This window comes from Dermacentor andersoni, chromosome 1 (assembly GCF_023375885.2).
Source record: "Dermacentor andersoni chromosome 1, qqDerAnde1_hic_scaffold, whole genome shotgun sequence".
NCBI classification, from domain to species: domain Eukaryota; kingdom Metazoa; phylum Arthropoda; class Arachnida; order Ixodida; family Ixodidae; genus Dermacentor; species Dermacentor andersoni.
Genome location: NC_092814.1, coordinates 320,738,905 through 320,760,418, shown reverse-complemented (window position 1 = coordinate 320,760,418; position 21,514 = coordinate 320,738,905). Strand labels below are relative to the sequence as shown.

The 21,514-nt window shown below is 47.6% G+C and overlaps 1 protein-coding gene across 1 annotated transcript in view; it reads left to right on the top strand.

Annotated features, from left to right (window-relative positions):
- LOC126516700 (LIM homeobox transcription factor 1-beta-like) overlaps positions 1–21,514 on the top strand; it is a 250,506-nt gene that overhangs the window by 217,141 nt on the left and 11,851 nt on the right. Inside the window, exons 4-7 of the mRNA XM_050166798.3 lie at positions 2,398–2,693; positions 5,056–5,243; positions 12,950–13,027; positions 17,852–18,014. Of these exons, the coding sequence (XP_050022755.1) occupies positions 2,398–2,693; positions 5,056–5,243; positions 12,950–13,027; positions 17,852–18,014 (725 nt within the window). The remainder of the gene's footprint in view (positions 1–2,397; positions 2,694–5,055; positions 5,244–12,949; positions 13,028–17,851; positions 18,015–21,514) is intronic.

Genomic DNA, 21,514 nt, shown 5'->3' with positions numbered 1-21,514 from the left:
TGCCTCCATGGTCGTGCGCGGTGCACTCCTCCGTGTCCGGAGCCGAACGGGGCTCGTCCGTCACGCTCTGGCCGTGAGCGGCAACGTGCTGGGAACGGAGAGGCTCGTCCACAACGCACTTTCAGACCCCGAGGCTTTCACGCAGTGCGTTTGAACGCAAACAAACCGTGGACTACTGGGCACTTCTATAGCTTGTTCGATGCTGACAATGTTGGCTTTGTTCCCAGAACCTACCATCTGTAAAGAAATATATATATATATATATATATATATATATATATATATATATATATATATATATATACATATGGTGAGTATATTGAGTATAGTAATGACGCGCGAGAGGCCGGTTTAATCTAGCACTATGTGTTACTCATTCTGTAACGCATCAGTATCCTCGCTATTTTGCTAGCAATGGACGCGTTGTAAAATGTGTGTTCTATCTGTGTCTTTTTTTTTTCTCCTGAAGTAACGTTCCTAGCTGATCGATATTGCGTTGCGGTTGTAAGAATCTATGAGAACAGTTTCCACCGTTAAAAAATGAAAGCTCTTGAACGCTTGTTTAACTGGTAGAGGACAAACGTCAGGCTTTCATCACTTGCCTTTCTTTCTTTCTCTCTTATTTGCGAGAATTTCTTACAAATTGGCTCACAGGCACAGCAAAAGGCCCGGAAAGAGCCTGACTAGGCTATGCCACCCTGATAGCGTCGGCAGCAAATCTTATTTGCAGATGACTACACATTATATGCCGACACATACAATACATCAATGTAAATACAGTGAAATACAATGAAATATGCGGTTCCTTGTACAGAATGAAAATCACTGAAAATCGAACCTAATACACAATACATACAAATAATGAAATAAATCCACATAGTACAAAATGAAAATAAAAATAGAGTATAATACACAAGGTTAACACCGAGAATTGGCTCAGGCGTTAAAATCTCACATCTGCTCCAATAGAAATAGCGCTTTAACTCGCTTCTTGAATTGTGTTGGAGAGACTCTAGAATTTATTAAGTGTAATATGGGCAGGGTACATATTGACGAGTTCTGCTATTTGTGGCCATAGCCTCTGTGAACCATAACCTGTGCGTGATCTGGTCTTCACTACTAAGCTCTGTCGTACTTCATGTGGGGACTACTTAACTTGATAGATTTCCTGAAAATTCGTTCTGTTTGCTCGGTACTGGCGTAGGGTTTCCAGATAGTTTTTGTTTCAACAATTTTTTTATCTGAAGCATGCTATATCTGGTAAAGCACGATGCAGTGTTCTCAGTGTAGGACATGAATGCAGCTTTTTGCGCAGAAGACGAGGACGAAGAAGAGGCTGAGACACGCGAGCGCTCCTGTGTCTCAACCTCTCCTTCATCCTCGTCTTCTGGGCAAAAAAGCAGCATTTATGTCCTACCAACATGCCCAAGTAGTCACCTTAGCGTAGCGGACGTTAACAATTGCTCGTACGGCTCGCTTTTGCAACCATAAAAGATAATGAAGGTTTGTCTCGGTTGTCGTTGACCATACCAGAGAGCAGAACATCAGTCGTGAGTGCACATGTGCATAGTATATATTGCGTTTAGCTTCAGACGGCAGGAGTGATCTTGGTTTATTTAACATGCCAGTGGCTCTAGATACATCTGTTCTTGACGCGTCCACATGGGGAGACCATGATAAATTTTCTTGGAACACGACACCTAAAAATCGTATCGTAGATGTGCGTTGGATCCTTGAAATTCCAAAGGTAAGGCTGGTACATTTGTTGGTCCTTTCGACCTAAACAACAAATACTTTGTTTGTTTTTCTGTATTTAGTTGCATTTTATTTGTCTCGTAGAAACGTCGGTCGACAGATTCGAATGGATCCGCCATGCGTGTATTTTTCTTCTGACTGTCCCGGTGGATGTACCGACTGAATAAGGGGCGGCAAAAAAAAAAAAATAAAATAAAATAAAAAGAATAAAAAAAGAAGAAAGAAAGAAAAAGAAATACGAGGTAGCAATACTTGGTTTTCTTTACCTTAAATGAAAAAAGAAAGTGAAAGTACGTATAGGCCTCTGTAGGGCCAGCTACTTACCAAAAGCTGAAATATACTTACTCAGGCAAGAGTAATTAAAAAAAGGATCGCTATTACAAATCCTCTAATGTCACCTCGTAGAAGAAAACAGAACTGTTTTGTTCTTGTCATTCTAACTTTACAAAGACAACGAATAGCGTCCACGACACGCGCGTCCTTCAGGGGCGACTGTAACCGTCGGCGATGTTCGGGCGATGCAATGGAGACTTTTGGGAAATCACACGCACGCACACACCACACACCCACAACATAATGTGTTGTTGTTGTTGTTGTTGTTGTCATTGTTTTAAGCTGTGCCCAAACGGGCGCTCGGCGCAGGTTGTTCGGCGTCAAGTGCGCGGGCTGCCTGGGCTGCATCGCGCCCAGCGAGCTGGTGATGCGCGCCCTGGAGCACGTGTTCCACGTGGCCTGCTTCGCGTGCGTCGTGTGCGGCCGCACCCTGCAGAAGGGCGACCAGTTTGTGGTGCGCGCCGCGCGGCTCTACTGCCGGCCCGACTTCGAGAAGGAGATGGCGCTCGTCTCCATGGCGCAGCACCACGCCAACAGCCAGCCGGCGCAGCCGCCGCAGCACCCGGCCGCGCACGCGCCGAACGCCGCCCTGCCCGGAGCCAGAGGTATGCGCACCCCCCCCCCCCCCCCCCCCCCCACGCGTCGTACCCGCCTCTACGCGCACACACTTGCGATGAGCCATGTTATAGTGAGCGGCGTGCGCGAGGTGCGCCCATCGCTGGCACCGTTTGTGAAAATGACCACGTCTGTATGTGGAAGTTTAACGAGAGTGTCAAGCAAGTTTCTTTCTTTTTTGTTGTTGTTGATTCGGTGAATCCTCTCCTGTATAACTGATAACTACGAGACAAGTCCGAGAAGAGAGTCCTCACTTCGGTGTATATATAATGCCACATACAATGTGCGCAATACCATTCACACCTCGACGGACGTATACGGCAGATGGAATAGTTATTGACTGACTGCGCAGGTGAAATGACTGTTCCATTCTCTTGGGCTGCGGAAGTTATGTACGTTGTCGTTCACGAGAATTTCGTCGTCCTTTGCAGGTTCCATTGACTCCCGCCAGCTCCTTATAGAGGCGTCATTCAGCGCTCAAATATAACGTCAGGCACAATGCTATATAGTGAGGAACTACGTGGCTTTTGTCGAATTTAATTATACGTTGTTTCTTTTCTTGTCTGGCAAGTTGCATCCCTCCGGGAAAAGCGAGCTTCCCTTAATTTACCATAGAACCCTCTGAAATTGTAACACACCTCACTTTCTCATTTCTGTGCGGGAAGTGTGAAGAATGGTGCCTGCACTGTCATAGTTGAACGCGTCCTTTTTGTCGGGAGTTCACTTTCACACGCCCAACTTTCGAACGATCAATACCTCGTTGCAGCTGGACAAGTGTTTATGCTGTCACGCGGCCCATGTCTGGCCGAACAAGAGGACGATAAAGTTGCACGCGACAGCGCATGATACGCTGTCTGTAATGGAAGTTCACACCAGAGCTCGCGCTCGACGTGTACTTCAATATCAGCGGCTATGTTATTTGATAAAGAGTTCGCCGCCCGGTGAGACCAGCAAGTTATGACATAAGGAACCTAGTTTTCTTTCGTAAGTGTCTGAATCCATGTCGGCTGCGTTTGTAATTTTTTTTTAGAAGAAAAGTCGGCAATGAGAAAGCACCATCAAGGAACCGTTATACTTCCGACGATGTTCAAGCAGGCCGACCGCCTCGATTGCATTCATGGTCATATGTTTCGGCAAACGCAGTCGGCGGCTATGTTAGAAAAGTGATTTCCAATGATTTGAAAATATGTTCATAATTTCTTTAGCTCGGACCTCTACTTCATCTTACCTTGTAACAGCAGTCAGTTCGCCCGGCAACTCCGTTTTTATGCGGGCCTCGCAGTTGTACCGTTGTACTGCGCGGCACAGCAGGGGCTCCATGAAAAGTTTAGTTCCTTCAAGCCGACGCAAAGGCAGCCGCACCAAAGCCGCTGGAGAAATGTAATTTTTCCTATGCTTTTCACGGCCACAAGCGCAGGGCGACAAAAAGCACAAACGCGGTAGATTTCCTGGATCCCGACTGTTCTGGTCACGTTGATCAGATGAATTTTGCCGAACGATCGGATAACCAACAGAAATTATGCGGATTAAGTCGCATGGCTAGTCCAAAGAAGTATCAAAAAGAAGCGGAATATTTCTCGGAAAGGAACTCTTTCAGTGTTCAGCCGTATATGCATTAGTTAAGTTTTCTGTTGGATTTTTTCACGCACTTTTCTTCATCGATGGTAAAGCCCTTTTTTTAAACAATGAAAAAAAGAAAACGTTTCGCAACCTACTGCCATCTCTGATAACAGGGTTACTTTAGGCTGAGGAAAAAAAAAAAGAAGCGATAAGCTTTCGGATTACATTTTGCCATTTCCGAAAAGTGTTGCAGATCTATATCAATGAACTGACCAAGGCCATCTTAACGTCTGAACATGCGAATTGACTCACGAGTGCAACAATGTGTACCTTTTGTTTTGTATTTCTCTCTTTTTTTAAGGGCAACAAGCCCGAGAAATTTGCGAACTTGAAAGTTACAAGGTGTTCTGCACTACTATACGTGGCTCGCACTCAAGAACAAATCAGCACGCACTTTCATTAGCACGCTTTACGTTCCTGATAATGCACTTTACCCATATTATCCCACATTAAACAAAAATGTTCACTACTTACGAACGATATGACTTTGTGTGTTTGTTAATACTCTATTTGGTAAAGTAAGATTGATTGATTGATTGATTGATTGATTGATTGATTGATTGATTGATTGATTGATTGATTGATTGATTGAGTGATTGATTGATCGATCGATCGATCGATCGAAACCGCAACAACCATCTCCACAATTCTACCAGCGACGCAGCGAAAGGCTACGACAGCGCGTGGTGTGCAATAGGCGTAACAAGGCCACCATGTCTCCTCGTCACACAGGCGAGAACGGTCCTCTGCCGGGCGGAGGCCCCAACGGCCAGCAGCCGGGTGCGGCGGCGGGTGGGGTCGCTGCCGCTGTTCGGCCCGACGGCCGCCGGGGCCCCAAGAGGCCTCGCACCATCCTGACCACGGCCCAGAGGCGCGCTTTCAAAGCATCCTTCGAGATCAGCCAGAAGCCCTGCCGCAAGGCAAGTATGCAGTTCTCAGGCTCCAACGGAAGCTTTTTTTTTTTTTTCTTGTTACACCAAGGATTACCTTAATATACAGGGTCCTGAATATTTGGTTGCACGTGTTCACAAAAAGATATTGCGCTCACTGCTGCACTGTTCTCGCTCAAATTTTGCAGAACGATCGCATTTTCTTGTCGACTTCGTTTAGTATAACGCTTGGCACGATTAGTCACCTGTTCTTTTAGGACAAAAATGAGAAGCTGCTTTCGCCTATGGGAAAAATGGCGTCTGGAAAGCCGGCCCTGGCACAGACTTGAGTCGCCGCCTCCTGGCAGCAGTAGGAAGGAGCTGCTTCGCAGACCAAACGGCACCTTGAAATCGGCCGCTTACGCGGTAGCAGCTCCTTCCTGCTGCTGCCAGGAGGCGGCGACTCAAGTCTGTGCCAGGGCCGGCTTTCCAGACGCCATTTTTCCCATAGGCGAAAGCAGCTTCTCATTTTTGTCCTAAAAGAACAGCTGACTAATCGTGCCAAGCGTTATACTAAACGAAGTCGACAAGAAAATGCGATCGTTCTGCAAAATTTGAGCGAGAACAGTGCAGCCGTGAGTGCAATATGTTTTTTTGTGAACACGCGCAACCAAATATTCAGGACTCTGTATTATAGAGGGGAGTCTGCCTTCAGGTCTGGAAGGGGGGGGGGGAAGAGCTGTGCCCTCCTGCAATGGAACCTGTGGGGGATCTCGCCCCCACTGCACTCTAGGTTCCGGAGCCCCTGGTGTTCTATTTTCGTTCGTTGTCAAAGAGCAAAGCCGTGGGCATCGCAACTGTTTCACCTTTCGGTGGAAATTCGTGACTCAATTCACAGGAATTTTCGTTCGTGTAAGCGTTTTACACTAATAACCTGTTCAGCACCAAGATTGGCTGGAGTTTGCCGTTACAAAAAATTCTAGCATAAAAGCCTTTTGTAAATATGTGCCCTTGGGCTTAATTAATGAAAGCTTTTATTTCGTAATTGTTGTTTACCGTTGGCCTGCCGCCTTCGCTAATATGTTTCGGACATCACGATTGGCTGACACCTGCTCCAGCATCAGAGTTTTGAGAATACGGGCGCCGAACTGCCTTGCGGTCGGGGATAAGATCACAGCTTAACAGATTTTTTTTTTTATTACATCCAACCTTTCACCCAACGTTCTATCTGTAGCGCACACCCAACGTGCGCAATAAATGCGCGCGGCGTGCCTGTACTCTACAACAAAGATAATGAAATAGGAACCACATTCGCAATGGTCAGTTCTCATGAAAACTGGTCTGTCGTCATTCTGGTATCATTTGCCAATCGCCTTCGTTAACACGATTTGCCAGGCTGTTCTCACAAAAATTATCGCTGCGCATAAGCTGCTTTGTAAATAAGGATTGGAATTCGCGCGCATACACCCACAAACACACACACAAAAAAAAACAGTTATTACGTTAGAGAGAGAGAGAGAGAGAGAGAGAGAGAGAGCGGAAAGAAAAATGGAAGCTATGGATGTTAGCCAGAAAAGCATCTGCTTAACTACTCTACGCTGGAGGAAAGACAAAGGCCAACAGAAAGAATAGAGAAGAGGAAAGCGGTGAATGGTGTGGACGTGCGCGGACAGCACCGCGCAGTCATATGTGCTCGAACCAACCAGGTGTTTTAGAGAGCACAAAAATGATTTCACTGCCTTCTGGGCCGATGATCGGTGGGGACAGTATTCCAGTATTGTCTGCGTACGCTCGGTGGACGATCACCTAGTCGCCTCTATGCACTGGATATTGATTGTCTTTGTATGCCGACTCTCAGGTTACAGTGTTCTTGAGAGTATAGATGCCAGTGAATCGTGTTACTTGGCAAATGACTAATGAAGGCGGTCGGCCAATACGAAGCAGCACTTACGAATCGAAATCTTTGTGAATACGGCGCCAGGGCCTGTATTTAGCGAATATTCTTCAGCTAGAAATTCAGAACTCCTGTTGAAAAGCCGCGAATAAATCAAGGACATGAAGAAATAAATGGTATTCGTTTCTTCGTGTCCTTGTCTTGTTCGCGTTGTTCAACCTCAGTTGTACCCGCCGTGGTTGCTCAGTGGCTATGGTGTTGGGCTGCTGAGCACGAGGTCGCGGGATCGAATCCCGGCCTCGGCGGCCGCATTTCGATGGGGGCGAAATGCGAGAACACCCGTGTACTTAGATTTAGGTGCACGTTAAAGAACCCCAGGTGGTCGAAATTTCCGGAGTCCCCCACTACGGCGTGCCTCATAATCAGAAAGTGGTTTTGGCACGTAAAACCCCATAATTTAATTTTTTTTTAACCTCAGTTGTAAATATGAACCAACTAGCCCTCATAAAGAGTTCACTAAGCGAGAAATGCTCGTAAGAGTAGGTGTCAGCTAATCTTGTCGCGAGAGCACTGCATGATAGGCTCTGAGCTATCGTAGCAGGTAAAAAGGTCATAGGAATATTGCTGACGAAGGCGGCCAGTCATTGGTGAGCAGCACTTAGGGACAAAAAGCTTTGCGACTTCGGCTCCGGAGCCCGCGGGTTCCAGTAAAATATACATATAGAAGGGAATAAGTAACTTTCGCCGATGTAATGCAGGAGTGGTCACCCGTCGCATTTGTTTCAGTAACACGTGGCTTGTTCCTCACGCACGCGTTGTGTCGTACAGAAGGTAAACTCGACAAGCAACAGACTATAAAGGTGTTCACACTGACGATTTTACAGTGCGCGTCGTGCAGCGTATTGGCGAGATTTGACTGCGGCTATTGTCCAAGGCGAGCAAGCCGAACGGCCCGATACTTGGCGACGGAGAGAAACTAAGGTGCTCTTTCGCCATCCGCTCTCTGCCCCCCCCCCCCCCCCCAAAAAAAAAGGATGACTAATGTGCAATTCATGAAACCTTCTCTGGCAGTTCGTTTAGCTAAGAGTGTTGTTTTCCCCGAATGCGCAAAAACACAATGCGTGACCGGGCACATTGCGTTACCTGCCGGACCGATATTTTCTGCAGGGGTGAGATCAATATTTTACAACGAAGCTCTAATGACTAATAAGAAAAAGAAACCGCTCGCCGCATTCTTTTTTTTTTTTTGGACCGATAAATTTCGTTGCTACTCCACGCTTTTTACAAAATGAAAGTTTCGTTTGTAAGTATGTTTGTGTGTTTCGGAATTGGGTCTCCTGCCTATTTTCCTTGGTCCTTTGTCTCTCTTCTTTTTTTCTCTCTTCCTTCAGGCTATAACTGCTCAGCCCTTTTCGTACCTTTCGAGGGTGGCGTTCCGTCTTCCACGCCATTAGGCAATTCTGGGGAGACAATATTGCGCCGGTGGCATGTGGCTCGGTAATTGTGTCGGAACACAGAGAGAACACGCTCGATGTATGAGCTCTTATCATTTTGTTCCTTTTACAGGAAGGGCTATACCGCGAAGTGTAAACACCTTCCGGAGCCTTTATTAACGCCTAAACCACGTTGACCGGTAGATATACAGCGAAACGGAGGCACGGGCATCGTTGACGCTCTAGCGTTCCGCGTCGGTGTAGCTTAGGCGCACCGCGTTTCATTTTGTTTTCCTGCAAGTCAAAATTTCGCAAGCTCGTCGATTTTTTAGCGCAGCAACATTACCTCTCTGCATAGGCGCGCACTGCGAACACAGCGTACAAAATTTGTCGCTTCTTTTCTTAGCGCAGCCCATTCTTGGTTTATTCGTTTGCTTGAAGAACGTTCATAGAGCCGGGCTCGAGAAAAGTGTGCCTAGAAAAGAGAAAAAGCGGCCGCAACGTGAGCGTAAATTCTGTACGCTCACTAAGCACACGCCAGTTTCGGTTCTCGCTTAACACCCTGCCCTCTTCTCTCAGAATTTAAACCACAATGATGGCGAAAGCATGCGCTCGTTCGTATCGGCAGCGTAGAAATAAAACAAACTTCTTATCAGGCAAAAGCGCAAGACGAAAACACGGCGTCCACATCCGGCATTATGCGGGTGGAATGTGCAAATTTCGGGTGAGCGAAAAAAAAAAGAACAGGAGCGAGGGCGAAGCAGGAAGGGAGGAAAATTAAGCGGCACAATGAGGCCAGGAGAAGGGAGTATTCGCGGAGAGAGGGGGAGGGAGCCACACTCCGTACTGCGACGCTAAGACGCGCGCGTGGTGGCAACACGCGCCTTGTTAGTGCCGCGCAAAGCGTTCGCGCACGGGCGGGCGGTTCGCGACGGATATGGAAACTTTGTCGGCCGGAATTCTTTTGAATAATGAGCCGTAAGCCTCAATACGGCGACTCCCTCCCTCTCTTTCCCGCCGTGTTCGCTGTTTCGCTCGTGCGTTTCTCCTCGCCCGAAGTGCCCGAGGATGTCAGAATCCCGCGCACACGCGCCGACGGTTGCAGTGAAATCAGGCGCATTTTTCTTGCCGTCGTTGTTTTGATTCGCGTGTCATTGGGAGCGTGCGGAGGAGCGCGTGGGGAAGGTGGGTTGCCGGAATATAGCTGCGGCGAAAGGGTTGATACATGCGGGCGTGCACGCCTGCTAGCAGTGTGAGGCTTATAATAGATGCCGAACGCTGGAGGAAGAGCGAAGCGGTTTGGGGGTAACGAGAACGGTGTACAGCGCGCCGATGACGCCGACTATAGAGTGAGAGCATCGGAGAAGAGTGAAGTAGGAGGGGGAGGGGGCGTTGACAGTGGGAGGGGAAGGAGCTGGTTCGCAGAAAGCAAACCACGAAGAAGAGATAAAGAGCCAGCGTGGAGAGAAATGGGCGAAGGAAAGCGTGTCCACAGTAGAGGGTGCTGCCGGCCTACTCCCTTGTCGGAGTTGAGCCAAGCTCTTCCAGACATAGCCTGCGAAGTGCACAGGGAGTGAGCGCGGCGGGGCCTCGAAGGCGACGATCCGCCCGATGCGTTTTAGCCAGAGGCAGAGACACAAGAGACCACCAGTTGGGCAAATAAAGAAACAGAGCAAAAGGCGACAGCAGCCTACAGCTATAGAGCACGAAACAGCCAGCGGCAACAAACAAGGTTGCGGAGCGAGCCCGCCAAGAGGAGGGATCACTGGCAAGGAGGGGAAAAAAAGGTGCAGGGGCGGTTATTTATCACTTGTCTCGGGATTTAATAAAGCGGCGACCACGGGACGCGGTCCGGGCTCGCTCCGCGTCGCGCGATCGGCTCCCGGCACCGCGGATAATGTCGCGAAATTAATATGGAGCTCACGCGGCGTGGTTGCGCCGAGACCCGCGTGCGGCGCGGTCGCAGCTCCGTGAAAAACCGGGAACACCGGAGGAAAAGGGAGGCGCTAAATGAAAGCAGGCGCCCAAAGGAAAGAGAAGCGGCCAGGCGAGGGAACGCGGAGGAAGCGAGCGGCATTCCTGGGCGAAGGCGCGGGTGTCCGCGCGGAAGGCCGTTCGTTGGCGCATTCGGTCGCGGTTTTTCCCAGGGAAAAGCGGAGGCGGGTGTCGCGGTAGAGAATCGAGGCGTTACGTCGGCTGCTTTGCTTTTTTCGCGCGCGAGTCGGTAGACTCTGGGCGTCGTCGATGCCCAGGGCGGAAGAGGCGGCCCGGGTTTTTCTCGGCGAAACCGGCGGGCTTCCCCCAGCGTGAAATGCGGCCCGCGTGCGCGCTTCGGTGCTCGATCGCTATACGACGCGCGGCGCCTCTCGACGCACCTGGCGGCGGCGTGGCTTTTCTCGAAGGCGGTGCCGTGTTGCGCCTCGGCCCGCTGCCGGAGAGCGCGCGCTCGGACAGCCGACAAACAAAATAGCGCCGGTCGCTCGGAGAAAAGCCAAAGAAGCCGGGGCGCGTTGGCGCGTGTGCGTTGGCGGTGTGAAAAGTTTGGGGCGGAAGGGGGGGGAGGGAAGGAGGAGGATGTACACCGCTCGGTCCGCCTGGGAGTCCTGCGTGTAAAAGGGTGGAAGAAGAAGTCCGCGAACCCCGTCGTTTCCTGTGGCGGTGATTTATGGGGCCCATTTATCTTTGATTGGGGTGAGGCACTGCTGCTCTAGGCGGCCTTTCGCTTTTTTTTTTCCTCTCTTCTTTTTATCGTTACATTATGCGAAATGTCTTTCGCGCCGAGCCAACGTTATTGCGCTGAAGAAGTCGAGGTGGTGCGAGCGGGGGCTACTTACGATACGTGACGAGATCGAAACTCGGGCGACAGCTTCCAGTTGCTGCGCCGTACGCCGAGTTTCGTGTTCTTGACGTGTCGCAGAAAAAAGTGCAGAACCCGCAGGCGGAACCTAAGAAAGTAAGATAGCGCTCAGAAATTCTTGTTCCGCACAGCATCGCCTTCAGCTCTAGGTGGTGCTTTTTTTGATGAGAAGAATGCCGAATGTTGTACTCAGTTGTGCGACAGGTGCTCAGCAATTAAATGACGTGTTACACACCCGAAAAAGGACTGGCATGCATGGGCCGTCACTAATTTTGGCAAGAAGGCACAGTGTTGAAAAAAATTAAATTATGAGGTTTTACGTGCCAAAACCACAATCTGATTATGAGGCACGTCATAGTGGGGGACTCCGGAAATTTGGACCATCTGGACTTCTTTAAGGTGCACCTAAATATAAGCACACGAGTGTTTTCGCATTTCGCCCCCAACGAAATGCGGCCGCCGTGGCCGGGATATCGAAGGAATTTGTGTCTTGTTGCGGTGACATAAGAACTCCGGGTTACAAAACGAATTACCGACATTACAAATCGTATTTTTTCTTTCTTTATTTCTGTCTTCGTTTTTTTTTGCTCTCTCTCTCTCTGTCGCTATAATGACGCGACTTGCTGTAAAGAAAACAGGTTCCACAAAAAGGACCCCCCCCCCCCTATCTGTAACGCAACACTTCTGACACCTAAAATTGTGCGGTGTTGTTTTACATATACCAACTCGGCTAACAACTGCACCTTTTTCGCGGTAACGCGTAGCCTACAGCGCGAAAGATACAAGGACGACAGAAGAGCAGTTTTGCAGTTTTGCTTGTTAGACGGCATAGGAGTGAACGCCACTTGGGACATAAACTTCCACTTGTCGGTGGTCGAATTGTGGCACTTTTCAGCCCGCGTTCAAACTTAGGCGCTCGAATCTTCCTATACGTGCATTCAAACACACCGCAATCACTGCGCGCTGCCACCAACGAGACGACCGAATCGAGTTTTCTTTGAGGCTGCGTACGAAATGTTTCTAAAAAATAAATTTCGCGTCACTTTCAAATAATATTTTGGGAATTAAAAAAGAAAGCATGTAAGAAGGGACCACTCAAAGACGATGCTCTTTGTTGGGGTTACCATATGACCCAAGCTGAAAGGATGCACTGAGAACATAGAGACAAGCCTCAGCTAGGTGGCAAGTTACGCGATACTTCGCATCGAATGGCCGTCTGCCGTGCGGTGCGTTTGCCGTTCTGTCTTTCCGGAGTAACCCAAAGCACTGTGCGCTGCTTACAGAGAGGCTTCCAGAAGCCCATCTCCAGGCGACGTACGCCACCAATGTCGCTCCAAGGTAATATTGCTCCACGGTGCGAGTTTCTTCCGGCTGTGTCAAAGCGCTCGCTGAAGCAAACGCGCACAGAAGCAACCGCAGCCGTGGCACTCCAGTAGCAGCTTAACTGTACTTAAACTAGGGATTATGATTATATCAATGAAATACTTCCCGCTCCAACAACATTTTCTAGTTTTTTAACGTATGTCGGCTTAGCAAACATCCTGGTGTTAATCCCCCATCCCCTTCGGTGCAGGTTCGTGAGACGTTGGCCAAAGAAACGGGGCTCAGCGTGCGAATTGTCCAAGTGTGGTTTCAAAACCAAAGAGCGAAGGTAAGACGCGTTCTTTTATGTCTCATTGCATCACGTACCATCGAAAGGATGGCCCGCGCGTTTATCTATTTCGAGAACGATCACTAACGGCGTACTGATGTCTTGAAACAAGAAATTGCTTGGAACTACGTTTAATTTAGGAGGCGCGTATTCGCGTCCCTAGCACTCTGTGTGTCGTAGTTTGTTCGTGCTGCTAAAGGGAAATTAAAAAGGAAAGTTCTGCCTGTCGACAAATCCTTGATGCAATTATCCTTTTCTTCCTTCCTTGATCCAAGCGCACAAAGTCATGCGACACAAACGACGTGTAAAGAGTGCTGACATTGCGACTAAAATGAAATTGTGTCGATGTGTAAGTAACATTTGAACATCGTCTTGGGCAATAACCTGCATACTGAGGTATGAATGTTGTAGAAAGCAGCTCGAATGAGCTACATCGCTGAATTGATGTATAGGAGCCTTCTGTTTCATTTTATCCTCCCAGGATAATAGGTCCTCAGTCTACTGATTAATGCTAAGCTCAAGTAAGGCTCCTCAAAGAAACGTAGTATTTAAATGGTGGCCAAGCTACATATACGTCGCTAGAAGAACTGATTATTTTATTCTAGTAATATCGTGGAGGCATACAATTCAGATGGGTAGGCGAAATATCCCGTAAGAAAAAGAGACAAATCAATGATTAAGAAATGCTGCGCGGGCGGCGACAACAATGGCTAAAATCTCGTTAGTCGAGTCACTGATAGCTAATTTGTTGATAATCATAGCTCTGTAAAAATTTGAATCGTGTATATAGCGAAGCAGTTGTCATTGGCATTTACATTGTGACGAGTGCTACATACGCACGTATGCATGCGAGCAGCCGGACAGACATTACTCGTACTCAAGGTAAGACGCAAGGAGTTAGCCTTACTTGTACAGCATTACTTGTACAGGCGCATTACTTATTCAGTAGGGAGTTCGTGTACGCAAGCCATCTTTTATTTTGCACACAGTCCCATCGCAAGGCAAAGTGTCTATGATCTGGATTGTACAATGACAAGCTCGGCGCCACCTGTGGCCTGATAAGCCCGCGTCCGGTGTCGGCCATGCCGCATCATGCGGAACCGTATGCCAGTTTTGGTGGCATTATCGCGAAATTAGCGAACGTAATAGTGTAGTATTTGAACTTAAATCTTATCAAGAATTTGACTCCGGGAGATGCTTCGCGTACTTGACTGAGCGGAGAAGAAAATGTGCTGAATTGTCAGATAATTACATTTTACAAAGTATCATCAATTCTAAATCGTCTTCAGAGAATTACCAGTAATAATATGCTATATTTTATCATGAACTATACCTTCCGTAACAAGCGTGGTGTACCAAAGCCGTCTTCAAGTTCCCAACAGACTGTGCGAAGTAGACGAACAAAGCACAGTTATATACGCGGGGATCATTTTTATGTCTTGTGGAATTTTGAAAAATCGCCTGTGGCAGATAGAATAATTGTTGTACTTGAGCTGGACTATTTGAAGAGGTGGACATTACTAGCACGAGAAATCGAACCGCATATTCAACAAATTACCAAAAATTAACGAATTATCTTCTTAATTAACTACTTCACGGCATATAGTCTAGCCCGGTTATAACGAAGCCACTTATAGAGAAATAGCGGTTATAACGAAGATATTTCAATTTCCCATTCCCATCTTTGCATTTTCAATACATTTTGTGTCCGGTTTTAACGAAGTAAATAAGAGCGTGTCAGCGGATATAACGAAGAGATTTAATACAAATCGAAAAACAATCTGTCAATCAACACATTCTTGCGTCGTTGAGGTGATTTTTTCCGCGAAAGTAAGAGCACAATTCGGCTGACGGCGTCCTTTCATGGCGTCGTCTGCTCTCCTGCGGAGCGAAAGCTTGCTTCACTGCATCGCATGGCAGCATCGATGCAGCATGCAGCTTTGGGATTCCACTAGCGACTTGAACCTTGTGCCTGCGGGTCTAAGCCACATGAACTTCGTTTTCGCCGATGAAGACCTTGTTGCCACCGAGGACTTCACGACTGAAGAAGTTGCCGGGAGTGTCATGGAAGAGACCTTGGCGGACAGCGCCTCCGACAGCGAATTCGACGATGCTAGTTGTGCCCCTACGCCGGTCACCTCCGCAGCGGCCATCGCAGCTGTTGACACGCTACGGATGTACCTCGGGAGTCCGGAGTTCGACCAGATCTTTCGTTCGAAGTTGGATGGTATGGAAGCCGCAATCCTGAAGTCCGCACTCGCGAAACGTGTTCAGGGGACGCTGGACCACTTCTTTCAGCGGCAATAAATCGGTATGCCCATGTTAGCATTTTTTTTCATAGTCCACATATAACGAAATAGCGGATATAGCGAAGCGATTTCCGATTCCCGCCGACTTCGTTATAACCGAGCTAGACTGTATTGCAATTTACGATTTGTAGCCGGATAGCTTGCAGGACGTATCCACTCGAGGTGAATTTCCAGGATCGCATAAGTGTCGAAATATTATTTCCCGAAGTGTGGAACGAAATGCATGGGCGTTCCAGTTACTTTTGTGCTTCACTGCATAAAATAGCGTTTTGATAAAAAGGTAAGTGAAACAACAGTGCATTTTTACAGCAAGTTTGAGCTGGCGTCATTCTGGAAATTCATTCCAAGTGGGTACGCCTTGCAAATTCGGCGGCTACAATTCGTAAATTGCAATATGTGTCATTCATTCAAAAGATAATTTGTGGATTTCTGTAATTAGTTGAAGATGTGTTTAGATTTCTCGTGCAAGTCATGTCCGCCTCTTAGCACAAGGACTAGAATTGTGTTATCTGCAGCAGGATCTCATTAAAAATTCCATAAAATTTAAATAATGATCACGCTGTACGATGTAGGGAACACAGATGCGCCTGTTTAGAAAAAAATCGAGCTTGCCATATGACTGCAGCAGCCGGTAGGTATAATTTGGCTTCCAAATACTCAATTTGTATATATATATATATATATATATATATATATATATATATATATATATATATATATATATATATATAATGTGTGGTGAAGCTTAACAATGAGAAAGCTCGTGCAAGGAAGAAGTTGATATGAGCTCCCGGTATAATATGCTATCTACGATACTGCTGTAGTCGGTGATACTGTTCAAGTGTATTATGTTGAGGTCAGAGTCAAGGAAAGTTCAAGTTGATTCAGAACGAAAAAAATAAAGCAAAGCAAACTGAGCTTCAGGCTAGCAAGCATAGGTACCTACGCTTGATCACAGTACAGGCGCCTGCATCAAGATACACGGTTTTCAAAGCCACGCTACGAACCCTTGCAACATTGCTGTTGACCAGCAGACACGCTCTCCCCGTAATCGGGATACTACATTCGGTTCCCTTTCCGCTTGAATCACTTACCATGGTCCACACCCGTAAAAACTGCCTCCGGCAGGATACACGCGATTTTACCCCACCGTGGGTCCGCTGCCTCCCCCGCCCTCTTCCGAGGGCACAGGACGCGTTGCTTAAGAGACTGCGAGTCGCGGTGGTCCTTGGCACGGGCTGTGCCCTGTACTTGTAGCCGGCCGCGTGCTCCATTGGGCGCAAAACGTCCCAACGAACCCCATCCAGTCTCGAAAACAGGGTCTCAGGGCCTAAAATGAGCTTGTCCAGCCTATCAACCGTAATGCTCCTATTTTCTTCTGAATGCCGTTCCTGTCCACATTGCCACACCAGTTATGACTGCTGGGTCCGCGATAACAGATGGCATTAAACAGACCTCCCAATCACTTTCCATAGATGAAGCGTCAATAGCGACGGCACATTAGGAAGGAACAGAGACAGGACAAAGCGCCTTGTCCTGTCTCTGTTCCTTCCTAATGTGCCGTAACTATTGGCGCTTCATCTATTGAAAGCTATGCACCAAGTAGCCCCATAACGTGTTTTACTTCCAATCACACATAACACATGCCTTACAGCATATGTGTAAAACGTTCTGCGGTGTAAGAGCAATAAAGAAAGCATAAATATTCTACTCAAGATTACTGGCTGACCTTTGTTAATCTCGATTATTTTCGCTTAAGCTTTGCTCCCTGAACTACGCAAGCGTAAGCTGTCGGAAAGCTAGCTTTTCGGGACGATAGTCCATAAAATTCTGCTCGCGCATGAGGTTTCAACGCGAACGGTCCAGTGCGTGGCAATTCCATCTTAGTTTTTTTTTTATTAAACGTATTTAAGGAGAGGTTGGTGCCTATGTGTGGCGCTAGCTACTCCTCTTTTCTTACATGATAGTTATCGTCCGAAAGTTGTCAACAATCACCAAACTGGACTAATAAACACATCAACGAACATTCAAGTACTAAGTCTCAGTGCTGCAGTATAAATAAATGTACGCGCAACAGAAGAGTTCCCATGGCACAAATACTCACAAACCCGAAATGTTCACGCGCAACACATAAATTCACACAGCATAAATGTTCATAAAACCAAGACGTTCGCACAAAATCTGTTGGGCACTTGTATGCCGCGCTCTATATGCAACAAATACAAATGCTACGTGAACACGAAGACACAATGAGCATGTAATTAAGGGCGACTGTTAATAATAACAATGCGAGCAATAACTATTGTATTACTTAGTATTTTTGTGATTTTTAAAAAAAATCGTACTAAGGCGCGTGCAGCGATGGTTCGAAGTTTTTCTGTTGGCCATGGACCTAAAATTTTTCCTAAGGATAGGGTCCGTCTACACAAGCCATGTGGTTCAAGAAAGGTTCTGCCATCTCAGTTCCTTTCTTTCTGCTGATAAACTAAACGAGTTCCTTCCTCGTGGTGCGCAGTTAAAGAAGATCCAGCGCAAGCAGCAGCAACAGCAACAGCAGCAGCAGCAGAGCCAGCAGAACGCGGGGGGAGACAGCTCGGGCAGCGAGATGGCCTCCTCCACCAAGGACTCCAAGAAGAGCGACGATGGCCGCCAGTCGGCGTCGCCTGCCGACCTCAGCTGTGAGTTATGCGATGAGCACGAGAACTTCATTCTCACTGAACGCGCTTCACAGTAACGAGCACCACAGAACGCCCTCTATATAGCGACTAGAACCATGGTTAACTTCGTACAGTGGCACAGCAGTCGCAAGAGCCGACGTAAGTGCAGATGAACCGACGTTTGTATTCCACGATAATGGCGCAACTGGAGCGACTAAAGTCGCTCCAACTTTTGCGAGACTGAGCCATCTGGATATACACACCCTTTAGAGGGACCGACAACCTATGTTTAAGGACCTAGTTTATTATGGAGCAAGGCGAAGCTAACCCTCGGTAGTGCTTGTACGTGCAGCGGTTACTTTCAAAATAGCGTGGGTATTTGGTAAGCAGAATGTTTCGATTTGAGCAGCCTCTGAAGAAGTAAGAGTCCCTCCTCCAGAAACGCTGAGAAGGGAGAGCGCTGTCGATAGCCCGCCTCGCAAATTGTGAAAGCCGCCCATCGTTCTGCTTTCGCAGGAGTGAGCGGAATGTAAGTTAACCACCTGCATTTCGACCTTTTCCACCACTTTTGAAAATAAAAAGTTAATACAATAAGTTCGCGCTGTTGTACAGAACTTTCTTATATTTGTACCGCGTTTTTCCCAAAGTACACCGCCTACCGTCATCGCTCGCTGGCCCCTGTCGTCTTTGTTCTGTCAATAGACGAGCCAAGCCAAGTCATCGAAAGCGAACGAGAAGGTAGCACCACATTTCTACTCACTACAAACGAATGCCTATCCGCACAATGTAAGTTAGAAAAGCTTATAACGGAAAAAAGTATACTGCATTTCAATACTAATAGACAGACCAGGAACCGCGTACGCTAAAAGAAGGTCACGTGATAGGTCTCTTGTGCATCTTCATGATTTTGCCGCGTGGGGCGCCAATGGTAATTTTTCGTGACCTTTTAGTGAAGAATTAAACATGTAAATCCACGTTAAATGAGAAAAACATCGCTCGTTTTAGCCACTACGATAGGCAATCATTCCATCAGCGGGGTTATCTCGACTCATCTGCTGAGCGGTTGTCTGTCCCTTTAAAGATTTTTTTTTTTTTTTTACAGTGAAGCTGTTTATGCGGACCCTGTGCCGTGGGTGTCGGACTTCGCTAAAAAGGGGCCACGTGACCTAGCGGGAGAGGAAAGGAAGAGCTCAACAGAAGGAAAGGGGTTGGATTGACCCCTTTCCTCCTGTGAGAATGCTACCTTACACGCGAATCTTATACGGTTTTCACACGGTGCATTTTCGGCGATCGAGCCAGATCGGCATCGAATTTATCGACGGTTGATTCCACCCTGCTGCGAAAGAAACAAATGTTGTGCTGGCTGTTTGCGGCCAACCAACAGTGCCCGGCGATACAAACGCCATACTATAATCCGTTTCAGACATCAGTTGCAGCGCTGTGGAGGCTAGAGAGACTTCTTGCAGTGGCTTCGGCCGCCCTTAAAAATAGTTCGATACTCTTGATCGCAGTTGTGCGAAACTATTCTTTATACAAGCTCAGTATTGAATGAAGAAATTGTTAAATCTGAGACACAAGGAAACTGTCGTATAAGGCTACCTAATGCGTTGTTTTAGATCAATTTGTTTTTCATTGCGTTTTCTTTTTTCGGGTTTTTTATTAGCAGTACGTCGCACCAGCCTCAAGTGCACGCTCGCGCGAGCGAACGCCGTTGTCGTGCAGCGAGCACGGATGGTACGCGCGGAGTGATACATTTTCGTCACCGAACTTCTTGCGTAGCTTCCACAGCGTTGCACCTGATGTCTGAAACGAGAGTATAGTAGCGCGTGGCTGCCGGCAGCCACGAAAATCGTCAAACCAATTCAACCAATCGTCAAAACGACTGCAGCGCCCGCATCTCCAGTGGTGGGCATTGCGCCCAATATACGGAGCTTCGTATTAGCGGTTCCGCACAGTCCATCCCAGCTACAGCTATGGGAAGACCACGAGCAGTGCGTACTCCTGAGGGAGAAGCTGCCTACTGCAAGGGCCAGCGAGGGTTGGCTCGCAGGGCCGACCCCGAGCTGCGTGCCGGAGATGCCAAGTTTAAACGGCAGCGCCGGGAGGCCGATCCCGAAGCGCGTGCTGGAGACGCGCAAACCGACCTCGTCTCGGTTGTAACGCTCGGTGTAACTAGCACAGCTGCGCTGTTCGACCATCTTCACAGACTGGAAGGGGCGGTGATTTTTTTCGTTCTGGTTACGAGAAGGCATAGTAAAAAGTCTCAAAAGTCCGTCGAATGTGTTCACAGGGTTTTACTCCTTTCGATTAAAAGGGAGACAGTAAAAAGGTCATTTATTTCTTCTACATAACTTATTATGTGGTTTTACGTGCCAAAACCACCTTTTGATTATGAAGCACGCCGCAGTGGGGCACTCCGGATATTTTGACCACTTGGGGTTCCTTAACGTGCACCTAAATGTAAGTACACGGGTGTTTTCGCCCCCATCGAAATGTGGCCGCCGTAGCCGGGATTCAATCCCGCGACCTCGTGCTTAGCAGCCCAATGCCATAGCCACTAAGCAACCATGGCGGCTTTCTACATAACTTGTGACTCACTGCTCCATCCCACCGAAACACCACGCATCGAAGTGGAATCTTTTGTAAAGGCGCAGCATTATATTAATTGATGTTTCAGTATACTGAGAATTACAAGCACGGGTTAGTGGCACATATCGTTGAGAAGACTGATTCTAGCTCGACGTTACCGTGCCAAGCTACTGAGGAAATATATATATTTACGCTCTTATTACCCTTCTTAGTAGTTACTACAAAGCTGTTCTAAGAATTTACAATTGTTGTTCCGGGGAATAGGCAGGGCACTTAAATTTTAGCCACATAACGCTCGCAAGGCACGCGATGCTGCACATTTGCCTACCATTCTACACGCAAACGCTCGTGCCAGCGACGCATGCACTTTCTCACGTTGTTTACGGAGTGCAGCTTTCTGGGAATGTGTTTCCGAAATTTACTTTTGCTTGGGTCCTTTGACTTAAATGTGACTGACACTGATACATAGTCATCTACGCCGTTCCCGCTTCATTGCTAAAAAAAAAAATTCTCCCTCACTTGTGTTATTTCTAGATGCCTTAGACATGTTAATCAGCGAATCACTGCTACTGTTGTTCTCAAGCTTACCTTTACGATTTAAACAGTATTGCGTAGGATACTGATTTTGTGTCAGTGACAAAAACCCATGCCACAAAGAAAGCGTGCGAAATAGTCTTCAGGATAAGGTATTCCTGGTTGCGAAAAAAAAAAAAAAAACGTGATAGCGGCTGTCGGACGTAGAAGTGGAGCAGTATTCCGGCGACGAAGTCGTTAAACACGAGATGGTCCCTCTAAACACACGACGGGTGAAGGGGTGAGTGCGATAACGAGGGCTATATTATGAGGGACCTTTAACTCGGGGGAAACATCGATTTTCCTATTTATACACAATGGGAAACGCAGATTTGCTCTGATTAGACAGCTGCCAAGCC